At 39.3% G+C, this 18,432-nt stretch overlaps 1 protein-coding gene across 1 annotated transcript in view; it reads right to left on the bottom strand.

Moving 5' to 3' along the window:
* The window catches only part of CNTLN (centlein), a 3,122,808-nt gene that overhangs the window by 1,511,024 nt on the left and 1,593,352 nt on the right, over positions 1–18,432 (bottom strand). The window contains exon 13 of the mRNA XM_044061293.1: positions 8,761–8,861. Within this exon, the coding sequence (XP_043917228.1) occupies positions 8,761–8,861 (101 nt within the window). The remainder of the gene's footprint in view (positions 1–8,760; positions 8,862–18,432) is intronic.

Genomic DNA, 18,432 nt, shown 5'->3' with positions numbered 1-18,432 from the left:
AAAAAGTCTTTCAGCTTTTCCCGGTTAGGAGTCGCCCCAGCAGAACTCCGGTCTGCTAATGATTGGCAGTGGGATTTTTACAGTGCCGAGTTGCCAGCCCGATACCCAACCTTCAAAGAAGGCACAACCATTCATGCAAGCATCTACCTGCATGTCTTTAAACGTCACGCGACTGAGCGGAGGACATGCAGACTCCACACAGAAGGCGCTCCAGCCGAGAATAAAATGGGAGTACCTCTTGCTGTGAGGCGACAATGCTAACCACTGCACTACCGCGGCCAAGAGTGCAATTACGATACTTAGTCTTATATACAGGTAGCATAGCAAACTGAAGACTTAAAATCTGATAGATATTAACAGTGAGAAACAGAAACAAAAAACAACATAAGGTCATCATATGACTTAAATTCAATATTCATTACATATGCAATTAAAATTTTAAAATCAGCTAGTTCCATGGTTTGGGCTACCCATGCCCAGTACATGTACAAGTCCAGGAATTGGTGAGGTGGGATTTAATGTGATGCTTGAAGTTTTTAAACTAGTTACAGTTCTAATTTCAAATGGTAAGGCATTCCACAGGTTAGCAATGTAGTAGGAGTATAGAGAGTCACCTGAGCAATTTTTACTCCTGGTTACTTCAATTAGAGCTTTATTAGTGGATCTTAGTGGACGAGTACTTGCATGGGGATTGAGGAGACCTTGTAGAGCTGGTGTTTTATCAGGTTTATAGTACATTTGGTGGGCTGTAGAGAGTTGCATGAGAATGAGTTTGTGAGGTAGTTCTAACCAAGATTGTTGTCTTAGGGCCTTACATGATGGGTTCTAGGAGGACAGCTAGTGGCAAATTTAGCCATCTTATTATAGCAGGCATCTAGCTTGCTTAGGTCTGATTTGGAGAGGTTGGTAAGGATGGGTGAGGCATATAGTAAAGTTCACATAAGATGAGTTCTGGCTGTGGTTATTCTGGAGTTTGTGGTTGGGTAGTTTTTGCATCTGTATAAGGTACCTATTTTCTTGTGTACTTTTTTACAGTCTGGGCAATGTGCAAGCTGAACTTCATATTTTGATCAATGACAACACTATGAAGTTGGATGGATGGTACTTGTTCGATCAAAGTCTTTTTACTGGATGTGATGTTGAAGTAAGTGGATTGGGTTTTGAATTTAGTGGAGTGGAAGAGCATGAGTTTAGCTTTATTTGGGTTCAAGATTAATTGGGCATCTGCCAACCATGATTCAATAGCACTGAAGGATTTTTGGGTTGAGTTCTGTAGTTCAGGTAGAGTTGGGGCAGAACATATGACAGTGGAGTCATCAGCATACTGCATAAGGGTGACTAGAGTTGTAGCATTATGGAGATTATTTGTACACAGGTTAAAAAGGAGGGAGCCGAGAATAAACCCTTGAAGCATGCCCACTGTCATTGGTTGTAAGGGAGAAAGAGCTTTGTTCCACCATACTGCATGTTGCCGATCTATGAGGTAGTTCTGAAACCAGGCTAGAGTGGAGTAGCTTAGGTTCAGTTTGGACAAGGCAGTCAGCAGTTTGTTATGAGACACTGTATTGAAGGCTTTTGATAAGTCTAAAAAAATTGCTGATAGTAGCTCACTTTCATTTCTAAGTTGCCTGACGGTGTTAGTGAAGCTAATAAGGGCTGTGGTACTACTGAGGTAGGGGCGAAAGCCGTGCTGAGTATTTGTAAGTAATTTATTGTCTAGGAGATGGTTAATTATTTGGGTGTGAACACACCTTTCAAGGTTTCAAGGATTTTTGATAGAGGGGATATGATTGTTATGGGCCAATAGTTAGAGAAGTCAGTGGAGGGATGTGAAATTTTCCAGATTGTGGGGATGCGTTGCTTGGATATGGAATGGTTAATTAGTAGGGAAACTGGATAGGAGATGGCTTCAGCTGCCATTTTTAAGTATATTGAGGGTAGGTTGTCAGCTGCCAGGGTTGTGGGTTTTACCTCATCACAAAAGGTTTCCCATCCAGGAAAAAAAAAGAGGTCATTGTTCCCCTCTACTCGTCACTCATTAGACCCATTATAGAGTACAATGCCCCTTTTGGTATGTACCTCACAAGACATCTACAAAACTGGAAAGGCCACAGAAATACCTCACAAAGAGGATTACCGTCCTCAAACAGATGCTCTACGCAGACAGTCTCAAAAAACTGCAGCTTTACTCCATCGCATATTGCCTACTCAGAGGCGATCTCTGCCTAACACACAAAGCTATGTCAAATCCAGAGCTTTTAGACATGCTCCACTTAAAGAAATCCCAATCCCTATGAGCTACATGCTCTAGGGACCTAAACCTTGTCACCACAATAAACAGAACATGCTGGAGGGATAGATGCCTGTCCCAGAGACTTCCCATACTCTGGAACAAACTACCTATCTATATCAAACAAAGCTCCTCATTAGCACTCTTCAAGAAGAATCTTGATGACTGGATGGGAGATAGGAAATTCTCCCCAGGGATCACTTCTGTGGCTCTGCTCGACAGTGGCACAGGAAAATAATTTTCTTGGGTGGCGAAAGACACGGTACCTTTTGGCTAGGCTTATATAGGCCCTAGGGCCAATAACCTAGTACCTACCTATGAGACCACTTTTAGTAAAAAGGAAGGGTTTGTTCTTAAGAAAACCCTGTCTTTATGAAATATCACATATGGTAGTTTGCAAGATAAAGCTTGAATCTCTGAAATTCATCTGACAGAAGTAATCGCTACCTGAAAAATAGTCTTCCAAGATAAGAATTTCAAATTGCAGTTGGCAGCAGGCTCAAAGGGGGACTGCACTACTGACTGTTAACACCATGTTTAGGTCCCAAAGCATATACAGATCCTTATACAGAGGTTTTAACATCAAGGTCTCTTTCAAAAAGGCTTTGCAAAGTTTATGAGAAATTAATGAACACTCTTCAGACCCATTATGAAAATTCAAAATAGCCACTAGTTACACTTTGATAGTAAATGAAGATAACCCTGCTTCAAAAAGCAAAGCTAAAAATGCCAAGATTCTATCGATAGGAGCAGAGAAGGGGGGGGGGTCAATGTCATTATCACAAGCCCAGCAAGAGAACTTTTTCAATTTACTTTTGTAGAGTTTTTTTGGTGAAAGATTTATGGGAAGCAAAAATAATTCTACAAACTGGGGAGGAATGTTTATAATGCCTGGTGATCAATGGAATTGGAGAAACCAAGCCATGAGCTTGAGGTTTTGAAGGTTCGGGTGAATTAATCCTTCTGTATGGAATAGGAGATCTGGCACTGGGTCCAGAGTCCATGGTCGCTGAATCAGATAAGGCTAAAGGAAGGGGAATCAAATCTATCAAAACCAGAAGAGAGAAATGAGGATTAACTTGCTCTTCAACCTGATCACCTTCTTTAGAAATTGAGGAATTAATGGAAATGGGGGAAAGACATACAGAAGTCGAGAGGGCTAATCCTGTGGGAGAGCATCACTCAGTGATTCCCCCAGAGGGGGGATCAGGGCAAAGTAGCTGCTGCACTTCTTTTTCTAGGGTGATGCAAACAGGTTGCAGCAAAGCTGGCCCCATCGATGAAAAACCTTTTCTGACACTTTGGGATTGAGACACCACTTGTGAGGCAGAAGTATGCATCTGCTTGGTTTGTCTGCTATGACAATGGAACTCCCGAGAATATGCATTGCTATCAGAAAGTGGCTGGAAGAGATCCCCCATTGCCAAACTCTGACAGCTTCTTGACAAAGAAGCTAAGGACTTGTTTCCTTCCTGCTTGCTGAAGTACCAAACTACTGACATATTGTCTGTTTGGATTGCAATAATTCTTGAGGGGAGAACCAGGCCTGCAACACTAAAAGACCTGCAGTCAGCTGCAGGACATTGATATGCAAACTGACCTCAATAGGGGACCAAGTGCCTTGGACAGTGTTGCCCAGAAAATGCCCCCACACAATTTGGAGTTTTGGGGGGAAGGGGGCTGGTGTATCCTCTGGTTATGATCCTCTGCACCCAAACATCCAAAGTTATCTGAAACCAGGCGTGTTGGTGCAAGGATAAACCCCCCCTGACTGTTTCCAGCAGAAAGTAATCGGGCTTCCTTTCAGGAGCGCTTGTAGGGTTTTCGCAGGAACATGTCACTGGAACCCTGATTTTGTGGGCCATCTCTACCGCATGGACATCTATTAAAGCTTCCCCCTCTACACCTGGGGGAGCCACTACCACACATGTACTGGAAAGGTCCTTGTGACTTTTTGAAACACATTTTCCCCCTTCTATGGCTCCTAGAATAGGACCACTGAAGAATAGAAAAATGTATGCCCACTGCAGAAAGGATCTTTCCATCTTTCTATCCTGTTTCACACCTGGACAAAGTTTCTTGAACTTTAGGGCCAAAAAGGGATGATCCGTCAAAGGGGGCATTGATGAATGAAGACCTGAATGGCTCTGCAAATTCACACAAGCACATCCAGGCATGTCTCCTTATGGCTACACACAATCCTGCTGCTCTAATCGTCCCTTCAGCTGCATGTGCTATGAGACTCATGGGCGAGTTTGAAATGGACTGTAGGGTGGCCAGCTGAGAAACAACCTGATCTTGGACTTTGTTAGATATGGCTCCTGCCAGAGTATCTGCTAACTATTTAAATCAGATCCCTTTGAAGTCTGGTGAAGTGTGCCATAAAGTTCAAAGACCATAATGCAAAGTTTGATGAAGTGTAAACCCACCTGACAAACCTATCCATCAGCCAAGACTTTCTGTTAGAGCAAGGATAGTTGAACTTTCCTCTGCCAGTTCCTTTTTTTTTGTGACCACCACTACCACTATGGCATCTACCGCCAATCCCTTTGCCCAAAACTAGTGATCCATGGCAACAGTAAAATTTTGTCTGGTCTCTTCAGGATGGGTTCTACTGTGTCAGGAGCCTTCCACACCTGCTGCAAGATCAACTTAATGAGTTCATCAGTGGGCAGAGTTACCCAAGAGGTAGACAGTCGAGTACTGAAAGCTTGCAGGTACACTGATTTCTCCAGCTAGTGCTGTTGGGATGTCCACACACTACTCTGCTTAAGGATCTCAAGGATGTTTCCAAAGAAGATGTCTTCTGGGTGACTGTGGGGAACCCTCCACTTCATCATACTTTGTGTCCTTCCTAATGGATTCCTCTGGGAAATCTAAGTGTTTCCCCTTACACTTTCTCTTCTGAGGAACCTCTTCAGCAGGATGATCTGGAGAGGTGTCAGAAGAGGAGAAAACCTGAATATGTGGCTCCTGCAGCTTCGGTGCTAGCTGTCCTGGTGTTGGAGTTGGTAGAGGCTCTGGACGACAGGAAAGACCGTGGAATTGCTCTGACAACTGTGGAGCTGACTGAATGTCCATGGTGAACAGAGCCCTCTCCGTGGTTTGGAAAGCTGGTACCCGAAGACTGAAGAGAGCCCAGAACCAAGGAGGAGTCCCTCAGAACCGGCGACTCCCCCCATCTGGAAGAGACAGCCCCCAAAGCTGTAGCCAGAGTGAAACTAACGCATGCTGAAGCCCCAAGGTACAAAGATAATCTGAAAACATTGTAATCTTGCTCCCTGGAGCTGTCAGCATAGCCATGGCCCTAAGAGATCTCTGGATCCAAAAAATCTAAAGAACTCAGGGTAGGAATCAGTGCCGGAGATGGAGATCTCACAGGAACCGAAACAGTTGGCACCGGTAAGGTCAGAGCTTGGATCTGTAATGCCTCGGAGGTCAGAGGAGGTAGAGTAGTCGGGGTTGAAGAAGTAAGAGTTCCAGCACCTACAGGGGCTAGAAATTAAGACACCTGAAACTCCCCTCACCGTAAGGAGCTGATCTACCAATCTCAACACCTCAGACTCTGTCAGGATTTTGGTGGAATGAATAAACTGGGCAGAAGGTGATCTTGGTCATTCCAAAAAAGGACTACATAACTCACCGGCAAAAGGGTCAAAGGATGGGGAGTATCTCGTCCGAGGACAATCTAGAAATGAAAATTCAGCACTTTCTGCTGGCGCCATAGACATCGGTACTGGAGTAACAGATGGCACAGAGACCATCAGTTCCATGGTCTGGAATTGGGTCTGTGCCGACAGAAACTGTTGGTGCAGAGAAGATTGGTAACGAAGTATCTTGTAAGGTCCACACTGCTTCCCCACTACCAGAGGGAACTGATGGTTGAAATCTCTTAAGATGTCGGAGTTGAGGGGAAGGCTGGCACTGATCGACTCTTTTTCTTGGACTTATCAACTTTCAAAGAAGAAGAGGAGGATGAGAAATGGGATGAAACACCCATTTTATACTTTTTATTTCATGACCAGAGATAGGTTCTTCAAAGGCAAATTTTATCATCCCCTTCAAAATTAGCTTACTGTTTCTTTCTACCAGGGCCCAGTGACTGAAGCTGTGTCAGACAGAGCAATCTTCCTGTAAGTGCACCAGGCCCAGGCAGTAAACCTAGAGAGAGTACCCATCAGAACTGGGCAGTTTTTGTCCACATTTAATCTAGAAGTGCCTTTTGACTTGATCAGCCATGATATGCAGCACACAAACACACAGCGCACACACACACACACACACACACACACACGCACGCACACACACACACACACGCACACACACACACACACGCACACACACACACACACAATGCACTTAGAGAATAGCAGACAGAAAAATATAAGAATAGTGCACTTTTTTTTTTTTTTTTTTTTAAGAAAGGAAAACAAAGATATGCTGCCAACTGTGGTAGTAGAGAATACCCGGAGGTACTTTAGAAAAAAACTACCAATGATGATAGAAGAGGGATCCCTAAGATATGGAAAGGAAACTACCAACAATGGTAATTGAAGAAAAACACCGAAGTGTTAAAGAAAGGTACAGAAAGGTAAGGAGCTATCAGAAAATGGATAGGCTATAAGAGAAAACAACATTAATTATTAATAGAAGGAAAGATAATCTATTAAACACAAGACCTTAATACAAATATATGAGAAAAAAGATCACTTAGCTCGAGAGCTATTGGCGATGCATCTGTCACAGAAAGTAGCAAATGAGACCTGAGGTAATTTGGAAAGGAGCATTCTGGGTAGGACTTAAGCTTGAGAGTTTTTAGTTCTCGTGGGCTATAGTAACGGCTGAGTCGGGTCCGATGCTTGGAACCGAATCCATATGTCAAAGATAAAATGAAGACTGACAACATCAGATCAATTTTTTTAACTAATTAATTTTAGCTAAGTTTTACTGTCAAGTAGCTCAACAAGTACCACATACACTTTTTCTGCCAGAATATCAATAGAGAATGGTTTCTAGTCCTATTCCAGATGCCTGGATCCATTTTCCAATACTGAAACTGCACTAAAGCCTAACGAGGTGTTGTCCTTTGGCCAAGACATTAAACCAATACCCCACCTGCTCAAGTGAATGCAAAAGATACTGTGGCACTTACTGAAAAAGAACAGACGGATTTCTCTGGTGTCCTAAATTCCCCCTAGTCAGTATGAATACCACCTGGGATCTCCCCTGAAAAGAAGACACTGGCCAACAACATATATATGCATTTGTATATTTATATCTATAATAAATGCATACATGTAAAAGGCTAAGCACACACACATATACGTGTGTGTGTGTGTGTGTGTGTGTGTGTGTGTGTGTGTGTGTGTGTGTGTGTGTGTATATATATATGTGTATGTATGTGTATGTATATGTATATATATATATATATATATATATATATATATATATATATATATATATATATTTATATTTATTTGTTTATGTATTTATTTATTTTTTATTTGTTGACCGGGCTAGTCTAACTGGATATATATGTCCATTTTCAGTAGAGGCCCGGGGAGAAAAGCTCCAAGCATCAGTAGTGACAAAGAATACAATATATATTAATAGTCAAGTGAATTACAGTATACTGGCTGTATTGGTCAGAACAAAAGTTTTACAGAGTAATTTAGTAGGTTTAAGCTAAGATCAAATACAGAGAGCAAAAAACATGAATTACACATTTTTTTTCCACCAGTACTATGAAGGAAATTATTAATTACAGATAGATGACATAAAACAGTAGAATAGAGAAGTATAGAGAGAGCAGGAAGGTGAAAGAGATATCAGTCAGGGTTATTTATATATATATATCAGTCAGGGTTATATATAATCAGGGTTTTAAATATATATATATATATATATATATATATATATATATATATATATATAAATATATATATATATATATATACACACACACACATACACACAGATGTATCTATACATTTATATCTATATGTGTGTGTGTGTGTGTGTGTAAAATGCTACAATATGGAGACACTAAAACAGTAGTGGATCAGCTGTACTATGTACAACATACAATAATAAATATACCATGTGGAAGTATAAACAGGGACTAGGAGAAAAGCTAATGGATGCAATATTCAATGGTAGTCTGAAACTGAAGACCGGAGCTGGAGTTGTACAATCTGTACATATGACTGACTAACGAGCTATGCAATACCCTCCTCCTTGGACTCAGCTGCACGTTCTAGTGATTATACATAACTCTCAGCAATGGATAGTTCTCATCACAAGATCACACACACACACATATATATATATATATATATATATATATATATATATATATATATATATATACATGCTTACATATTTAAGGGCCTTGTTAAACTTAATAATATTTACAAGAGCTAAATGTAACATTTTAATTCAGTCAGCAGAATTAACATTTAGTCTCATACCTTCTCTTTCTTGTTGCAAGCATATGTCTAACTCCATGATTGTAGCCTTATCCATTGCCGCTTGCACTTTAAGCTGATCAGCAGCCTCTTCAAGGTCCATCCTACAAAACAAAACAAAACACAGCACAGCACACAGTGAGGTTACTAATATCCAAGCTGGCAATAATGATTAAGTACTCCTAAAATGTGACATATAATAGATTCAAATAAAATGGTAAGACTCCAGCAAGCAGAAGACCTGAGTGGATGGAAACAGAATAATCTGTTAAAAACTGAAAAGGAAAATGTTAGATATCCTGTTGCTGCACTCTATATTAACTACAATGAATCCTTAAAAATTCCTGCTTCACTCATGCCACACAATTTATTTATTTATTTATTTTACATTTGTTAACCGGGGGTGTCTGACTGAGCCTAAAAGGCCCTTTTCAGCAGAGGCCCGGGGAGAAAAGCTCCACATAGAAATATTACAGATACATTTAGATATTTAGACATACGTATACACGCAAATTACAACAGACATGTTTTACAGTGGTATGCAGCATATCAACAGTTACAGTGGATAGAACAAACAAGAAAATATTAATTTAAAAATGAAGGTAATTAATAGATTTGTGGTGTACAGCTGAAATTTGGAACATAGGTAGAATACATACATAGTACACAGGTACAGTACATACATTGTACATTAGCCAGTCTTTATGAGTAAGAGTGAAAACTATTATCAAGTACTCTAGGTTTAGTATGTGTACCTTATCAGCTTTCACTAGCCTGGGGAGCAATCATGGCACTGCCAAGTTTGCTTGAGATGATGCCTAATGAGGTTTTTTAAGAGAGGCTTTGGATGATATGTTTTGTATGCTGGTGGGGACAGAGTTCCATTTTTTAGCCACTGAACTACTATATAGTGTGTCTCTAAATTTATTGTAGCTGTAGAGCTGTCTTAAAGCAGTACAGTGATGAGTTCTATATGAGCAATTTGCAGCAAGGCGGGCAATTCTGTTATAGCAGGCTTCCATTTTGCTTAGTTCTATTTTGTTGAGATTAGTCAGAATGGGAGATGCATAGAGTAGGGTGGATAGATGTTGGAAGCGAGCAATGGCTGATCTTGTGTTGTTGGTAAGAAATGGCTTGATACAGTAGAGTGATCCCAGTCTGGCATGTACTTTTTTAATAGTTAAGTTGAGATGGCTATCAAATTATTCCCAATAGCTTAGCCTGTGCCACTGGAGCGACTGGAGTAGCATTTGTGGAGTAGATAGTAAAGTGACTTATCAATGTTTTTGTTAGAACTGGTTATAATCATAAGCCGAGTTTTCTTTGGATTGAGGATAAATTGGGCTTTGGTAAGGTAGGTTTCACTATCAGAGAATGCTAGTTGAGTTGTTTGCAGTAGGGTGGGAATGTTTTGTGCCGCACAGATTAAGGTAGTATCATCTGCATACTGAATGATGAGATGCATGCTGTGTGGAGGTATGGAGGCCATTTGTGAAGATTGTGAATAGTAGTGGTCCTAAGATAGAACCATGTGGGACTCCTACAGTTATGGGCAGTTGAGGAGAGAGAGAATTTTCCATTTCACAGCTTGGTACCTGTCAGTTAAGTAGCTTTGGAACCAGGTATGAGTAGAATTTGATAGGTGATATTGGTTTAGTTTGTTTAGCAGGATTTGGTGTGAGACTGTGTCAAATGCTTTGGACATATCCAAAAAAAGAGTTGACACCTGCAGGCCTTGGTTTTGAGATGGTTTACTGTGTCTGTGAAGCTGAGGAGGGCTGTAGTGGTACTATGGGCAGGTCTGAAACCATGCTGAGTAGGTGACATGATGTTGCTGTCTAGGAGATATGTTAGCACCTGAGTATTGATGTATTTTTCTAGGATTTTGGCCAGGGGGAGAGTAAAGCAATGGGTCTGTAGTTATTAAGTTCATTGGAGGTCCTGCCTTTATGTATGGGTGTAACATAGGATATTTTTCAGAGTATGGGCACATAGTTTTCAACAACTGGTCTGTTTATGAGAGTGGAGATTGGGATAGCAATAACATTTGCTGTGAGTTTCAAGAAATAGCCGGGGAGTAGGTTAGCTGCTGTTGATGAGGTTTTTAGTTTGGACAGCATGCCTTTGATTGAAGTGGTGTAAAGGTTTTGAGGGTAAAGCCTGTATTAGTGTTATTTGTGTTGGGGGGGAATAGCAAGCTAGGAACTGTCCTGTGATACTAAGGATAGAACTGAGTTCACAAAGTGGGAGATGAATTGTGTTTCGATGGGAACTTTAGTGTTGGGGTGGTTGGTTTGGGAGTAGCCTTTTGGGTGGGTTTTAGTAGCTGGTTTAGATTTTTCCAAAATTTTTGGGGGTTGTGTTGGTATTTAGTTTGTAATGAAATATAGTAGGATTTTTTGTACAGCCTAATGCATTTTTTTTGCACAGTTGCGCAGTTCTTGGTACTTAGTTAGGCTTTGTGTTTCTTTAGTTTTTTTATAGTAAAGCCAGGCGGTGTCTCTGGACTTGAGGATTTGTGTGGTTTCTTTACTGAGCCAGGGGTTTGTAAAGGTTCTAACCTTGATTCTGCGCAATGGAGCGACAGTGTCTAGGTGTTGTAGAAATATTTTGTTGAAATATGCTACAGCCTGGTCAAGTGGGATCGTTTTAATGGGGGGGGGGGGTCCAGCCACAGTTACAAAGTAAAGTATTGAGGACCTCAGGATTGAAATTTTTTTTGTGTTTCTAGTGGATTTATTTCAAACTAATGAAAGCACACAACTATCTAAGCATCGAGATCAATAAGTAGTACTTACACTATGCCTTGAAGCAACACAACAAAATCCATATGAAGAAAAATCCTACTATGTGTGTAGACATGTGAGCCATTAATCCTGCTTTAAAATGGATCTCAAGTCTCCTCAAATTTGAAGACAGCAATAACCAGAAAGGTATGCCAGGCTATTACAACTGGTAGGAATGGCACTAAATGACATTAATCCTTGATCAATGAATCTCTGTCAAGGTGATAATGATTCCACTAAGGCCACTTCTCTGTAAATTTCAGCAGCTGATTCCTTTTTTCTTTAGAGGTAAACAGGCCTTATTAGCGAAAAACTGACAGAATAAGAAGTCCTACTTGCCTTTTGTGCTTTAATGAACTCCTGCAAGAAATGACCACAACAGAGAGGAGGACTATGTCATGTGCAACACCTAGTACCACTGTTTGCTGTGCTACAATGAACTGCCTCAAATGGGGGGGGGGGGGGGCAATTGAGAGTCTAATTATGCCATGTGGAGAAGCATGAATTTCTTTGCAGAGTTTCTTTTTGTAATACTTCAAACTGATTTTTCTAGCCCCTAGGAGACATAACTCTCTCCTTCATTCCATCATAGAGGTTTATAAAAAATATTCAATGGGAGTGCCAACCTACGGGGGGGGGACAAAATTACACAGTATCAGTCCTGCTTGATCCAGCTGATTAGGTCAGTTCTAAAGAAAGGGAATCGGTCAATGGAATCTGTCTGAAGTTTTGCATGACCTCTTGGCACCTTGCCTCATGTCAGTGTATTGGGGGATAAGACACCAACCTTTGAGATGAAAAGGCAACTGACTGTTGGCTAACACATAAAGGAACATAGAGGGGGAGAACTGATAAACAATGATCAGCAATATAGCTAAAAGTTACTGATATGCACAATAACTTCCTGTAAAAGAAACAAAACTTCCACTGTATTTAGGACCGGACTCCAGTCCTTGTCTTTTAAGGAGTCAGCAAGTGTATTTAACAGAAACTCCTTCCTGTATGATGCAGTGGAAGTAACGCCAAAGCCTTTTTTTGTAAATGGCAGAAAAGTCTAACTCTAATACCATAAGGTGGTTAGAAGGGCAAACAATAACACAGGGGTATTTGAGATAGAAACTCTAAGGAAGAGACCGATCGTTTGCCACAATCTCCTCAAACAGTCACCAGATAAAGTGACTGATCTAACTGTATATAGGGGATAGGAGTTACAGTTCTAGAAAACTGTCACATTTCAGTGTGTCCCTGCAGATGTTTTGGCCTTGTAACCATTACTTTTTCTTTGGTTCTACACAAAATTACTGTTGACGAGTTGGCTGTTGTACTCTAAAGGTGTAGTATGCTCTTCCTAGCCACCCTGTGAGTTGACCACAAAGATGTTACTGTTTTCTGGCCAAACTGCTGTGAAATGTGGTCCCAGATTACTCCACATAATGAATATATGCATTTGCTTGATGAATAATTAAAGATGGTGCTGTAGGTTTCAGCTTTGCAAACAGATCCGATTTGTACAGCCTGGCGAATCATTACAATAGGTATGCCCAGGCAAATGAGACTTTTGCACAAGAAACTGAAATTGAATGCAATTTTCATCACCTGCCATAATCACCTCAAGTTGATGGCCTTTCTCCTGTGATATATATTCTTTCAGAGAGAGGCAAAATAATTACATTATGTTGTCTTTACTGAGCTGTATAAACATGATGTGAGGCTTTGATATGAAAACATACAGAAAAACTAGTACTCCTCATATGAGATCGCCTTCACGACAGTCCTCTGCAGTATGTTATCACTCAGGAAATCTTCCCTTTGCTGTCTCCTTTACTTGCTCTCTAACATTGTTCTTCAAATTTTGTTATGATCAACCATCATAAAAATTACCGTTTTTGTCCAGTTTTTTCACATCCCTCTTAGTTAATGAATGCATACTTTCCAGTAGTCCACATTTGGGACCATTTTTACGATGGATATGAGCAACTACAAAAGAAATAAAAACGAAAGGAAAAAAATAATAAACTAAAGAATTTCACTTACCTGATAAATGCAAAAAATCATGGGTGATGGTAAATAACTGAAATGGAGAAATATGTGGGAAAAAGGTACCCACTGCTGAAGTCTGTCTTGGAGGATGACTAATATGGTGAATACTCACCATCTTATTTCAGCTAGGATAATATTTAGAAAGGATCCCAAGAAAAACAAAACACCAAAGGAGACAAACATCTATGGGAGCATGATAACATGAAGTATTTATGAGCAGAGTTTAAAAGGATTCTGCTAGGGCAACAAAGAATATATGGGATGAGATTAAATGAGATAATACAAAACGTAAGAAACTGGAAACATATTTATGGACAAGGATCATAAGATACAAGCAGTGAAAATGTTTTAGTCTCTTTACTTTTACATACAAGTAAGACTGCGGTGGTGGTGGTGCTGCGGTAGCGTTGTCGCCTCACAGTAAGACGTTGTCCTGTTCGATTCTCAGCTAGAGTGTCTTCTGTGTGGAGACATGCATGAATGGGCGTACCTTCATTGAAGGTTGTGCATCAAGGCTGGCAACTCGGCACGTAAAAATCTACTGCCAATCATTAGCGGACCGGAGTTCCTCTGTGGCGATCCCTAACCGGGAAAAGCCGAAAGACACAACAACAACTTTTACATACAAGTCATGCATATTTTTATCAACCAGAGAAGTAGTGGATAGAAATTAATAAAGAGTTGAAAGACTGTATCTGGGGGGGGGGCAAGGGTCAAGTGGAATAAGGGATGTTTTAGAGCTACAGAGTTAAGGTTCATATACATAACACAAGCAGAAAGCTATGATTCAAAGTGGAAAAGGATGATGATGAAAGCGGGATTCAAGAAATAAGGTCAGAGAGTAGGATTTTGGAAGCAGATCCGAACAGCAGCAGCCATACAGAATATTATATTCATAAACAAGCAGAAAATATTCTAAGAACTAAGCCAACGCGAGAATGGAGAAAGGAGATTCTGTCTATAGGGGTAACTGCAATTAGGGGTACAGAGAATAGGCAACAAGGAGCTGGGATTTACTGGTGAAAACTAACTAAGAAACCGAGATATTGGGAGTAAATAGCTAGAGAAGGAAAGGTAATAGAATGGGAAGCGACCAATAAGACATTTGGATTGCAGGCTAGAGACAGTCTTCCCTATATGGGATTGATAGAGTATAGGCAAAGAGAAAGGGAATCAGGGAATCCCAAGTGAAAGACCTACATTTTTAGTTGACTCTAGAACAGATGCTGCTGTTAAAATGGGGAAATTAGTAGTTCATATACAATACCGCATGATAACTACAGGAATCAATCAGAGGAGGTTAGAAAAGTTTGGAAAGAGATACTGGATAAGCAATTCACAAGGAAACAATGGGAGGACATATGTATGTCTCCCAAAAGTCTGGAAGATTTGGGATTTTTGGCTTGGAAGTGTTTGCATAGGTATTTTTATACCGCATGCAGACTCTAAACTTATTCTTCAGACAGATGGCAAATGTTGGAGGTGTGATGGGGAAGAAAGAGGTAACTGGGAACATATGTTCAGGGAGTGTAATGAGTTGGCAGATTTTAAAAATTCCCTGCATAGTACTATGTCAAAAATACTGGTTGAGCAAATGGGTTTATCAAAGGAAATAATTTTTTTTGTGCTGGGATACAGGATCTGAAATGCCTAGACACAGTAAGGCCTTGTTAAGTTTAATTCTGGTGCCTGTCAATAAAAAGCAATTATTAGGAAATGGAAATCAAAATCTAAACCAACTGTATTTGAAGTACTGAATATTGCAATGCAGATAAAAGAACTGGAAGTGGGATCTTTGGAAAAGGATATGAGCAAATTACATAGAAAAAAATGGAAATTGTGGGAACAATACATGCTGAATAATTCTTTGGAGGAGGAGTAAAGTTTAAAGGAAGAAAAAGCAAGTACCAACACAATTCTATAGGTCCAAAAAGAAGCACACGAGGCTGGAAACCAGGAAAATATCACCCAAAGATAATTTATTAAATACAAGTAAGCGCTTTCATCTGGTGAGCATCACCAGACTTCTTCAGACAAAATTAACCACCCTTTGACTTAAAAAAACCTAAAATTAAAAAAAAACCTAAATATTATTTTAAAAAAACTAAAAAAAAACTAAATATTTTTATTAATTCATCTAATGACTTTAAAATTTACAATTATTCTGGTTTTCCATTTACTGTCCAACATGCCGACCTGTTTAGTAAAGAGTACAATTTTGTACCAAGTAAGTTAGGTAACCTTGGAGAGTTAATTTGTGATCTTAAAATTTATGTTAGAGATTTGAATTTAAAGTTTTTACACAGAAATGATAACCAAGATTACAGCAGTACTAATACTGACTGTAGAATACAGAGTACTTTTAATCCTGACCCACATTTTTTACTTAAATCTTTTGAATCAGCTTGTGAGATGGATTTTCGTTACTATGTGGGTAACCCTGGGGGAGAAAATAAACTTAACAATCTTACTGCCCTTGAAGCAACTTTACTGACTGAACTTAGGGGTAAAACTAACCTAAGGTTTATGCGACCAGACAAAGGGGGAGAGATGGTGATAGTTTAAAAAGATGATTATGTACAGAATATGTTTAAATTATTATGTAGTAGTACCTATAGTAAGGCCTCCCTCAATGAGGTTAATATAGCATACCATAGGACTGATTGGGACATTTTTGATATGGTTACCCAGGAACAGATTAGTATTGATGAGTATAACTACATGGTTATTCAAACTCCTAAAATTCCAGTTATATCTGGAGTCCTGAAAATCCACAAAGACCTGGCTAATCCTCCCCTTTGGCCGATAGTAGATTCTGGTTGGTCGAAAACCAGTTATATAGCCAGGGTCTTGGACAGTAAATTGAAAGAAAGGGTCTTGAACATCCCACATTTATGCCGTGATTCATGGCAGTTTTTGGAAAAATGCAAAAACCTTATTCCCTTTGGGGAGGGGGGAGTGCTTATTACTATAGATGTTAAGGACCTTTTTAGTTGTATACCTCATGGTACTGGTTTGGATTGGTTTTCTGACTTCTTGCATGATGAATATGGTATTGAACAAGGGCTTATAAACACCTATACCCAGCTTATGGAACTAGTTTTAAAAAACAATTATATATACTTTGAAGGCCACCACTTTAAACAACTTGAGGGTGTAGCAATGGGGTTCGCTTGCGAACCCCTTTTTGCTAATATAGTGATGGCCAGGTGGGAGAACCATTTCCTATTTTGTTCTTTTTTTTAATTTATTCTTTTGTATCTTCATTACCTAGATGACCTGTTTGTAGCTTGGACTGGGCCTTTAGAGGATATTTCTGTGTTTGTTGACTATCTTAATCAAAGTACCAACTTTTTACTTATACAGTTGAAAAGGTAAAGATTTCTTACTTGGATGTACTGATCACAAAAATAGGTGATGGGTACATTAAGTCAATAATATTTAGAAAGCCCACATACTCAAATAGCATGCTTCATTTTCTAGTAGCCATCCTATGCATGTAAAGCAGGGTATTATCAAGGGTCAGTTTGTTAGAGCTGCCCGGATGGTCTCTATGTTCAGCGATTTTTTTTTATAGGAATGTGACTTTATGAGTGATATGTTCCTTGATAGGGGGTGCCCTATTAGCTTGATGTACAACATAAAGCAGGAGGTTATTAATAAGAGAAGTAATGTTTTTTATGCCTCTATACTGACAAGTTCAGGAATGTCTGTAAATGGTCAACCTATGTTACCCCCTAGTATTAATGATTGTTATATTAATAGTGGAGGTACCAACAATGGTGAAATACAAAAAGGTATTGCTAATATCCAGGTGAATGCAAGTCCTTTTGTTTGTACCTATTCTAGTGATAGCCATGTAGTGCAGGATATTGTTAGAAAAAAATGGGTAATTCTTATGTGTGAACAGGCTATGCTGGATACTTTTGCAGACCATCCTAATTTTGTATTCCGAAAAGGTAAACATTTTAAGAGTTTACTTGAAAAGCCTCTTGATGTTAAAGTTAAAGGGAGTATGGAACCCTGTGGTATGTGTCACCAATGTAAGCACATTTTGAGGACATCAGTTATCAACCTTTGTGGTAAGAAGATCATGGTGAAAGGGAAATACAACTGCCATACCCATGCAGTGGTTTACATTGCTGTTCCCAGTGTCCACCTTTTAATATTGGGAAGACACAGCTTAAACTTGCACAACGTATCTATGAACATCTTTATGAAATATGCCAGCAAGAAGAAAAACATGCTTTATACAGACATGTAAAGATTTTTTCTGATCATGCTTTTAAATTCTTAGTGATCCAACAAGTCAAATGTGAAGCTAGGGGTGGACCCTGGAAAATGAATCTTGAAGAGAAAGAAGCTTGGTGGCAAGCGTTTTTAAATGTTTATTCTCCACCGGGGCTTAATGATGCAAATCTATTTCTAGTAAGCTGAAATTAAAAGTTTTTGATAGATGAATAGTGTTTATTTAAATGTCTATTTAAATGGTTACAAACAATAGTTTTTTGTATGTATATGTAAGTATATATTTTCATTTTTGTATAAATTTTATACATGTATATTTTTAAATATGTCTCTTTATAGCCATTGTTATTTATAAATAGTTGAATAAGGTAAACTGTTTTTGCTGCCTCTGAATTTATTAGAAAAATTTTTCTCTAGGGCTGTTTCAGTATTCAAATATTTTAATTAATTGCAATTTGTTTTTAATTGATTAATTGCTTTATTTAAAATGAGTATATAAGCCCTTGTCAAAGGGTGATTAATTTTGTCTGAAGAAGTCTGGTGATGCTCACCAAACAAAGTCTTACTTGTGTTTAATAAATTATCTTTGGGTGATATTTTC

This window comes from Protopterus annectens, chromosome 2.part0 (assembly GCF_019279795.1).
Source record: "Protopterus annectens isolate FY-2018-M chromosome 2.part0, PAN1.0, whole genome shotgun sequence".
In the NCBI taxonomy this organism is placed as follows: Eukaryota; Metazoa; Chordata; order Ceratodontiformes; family Protopteridae; genus Protopterus; species Protopterus annectens.
The sequence above is the reverse complement of the archived record's forward strand: the minus strand, read 5'-3'. Positions and strand labels throughout refer to the sequence as shown.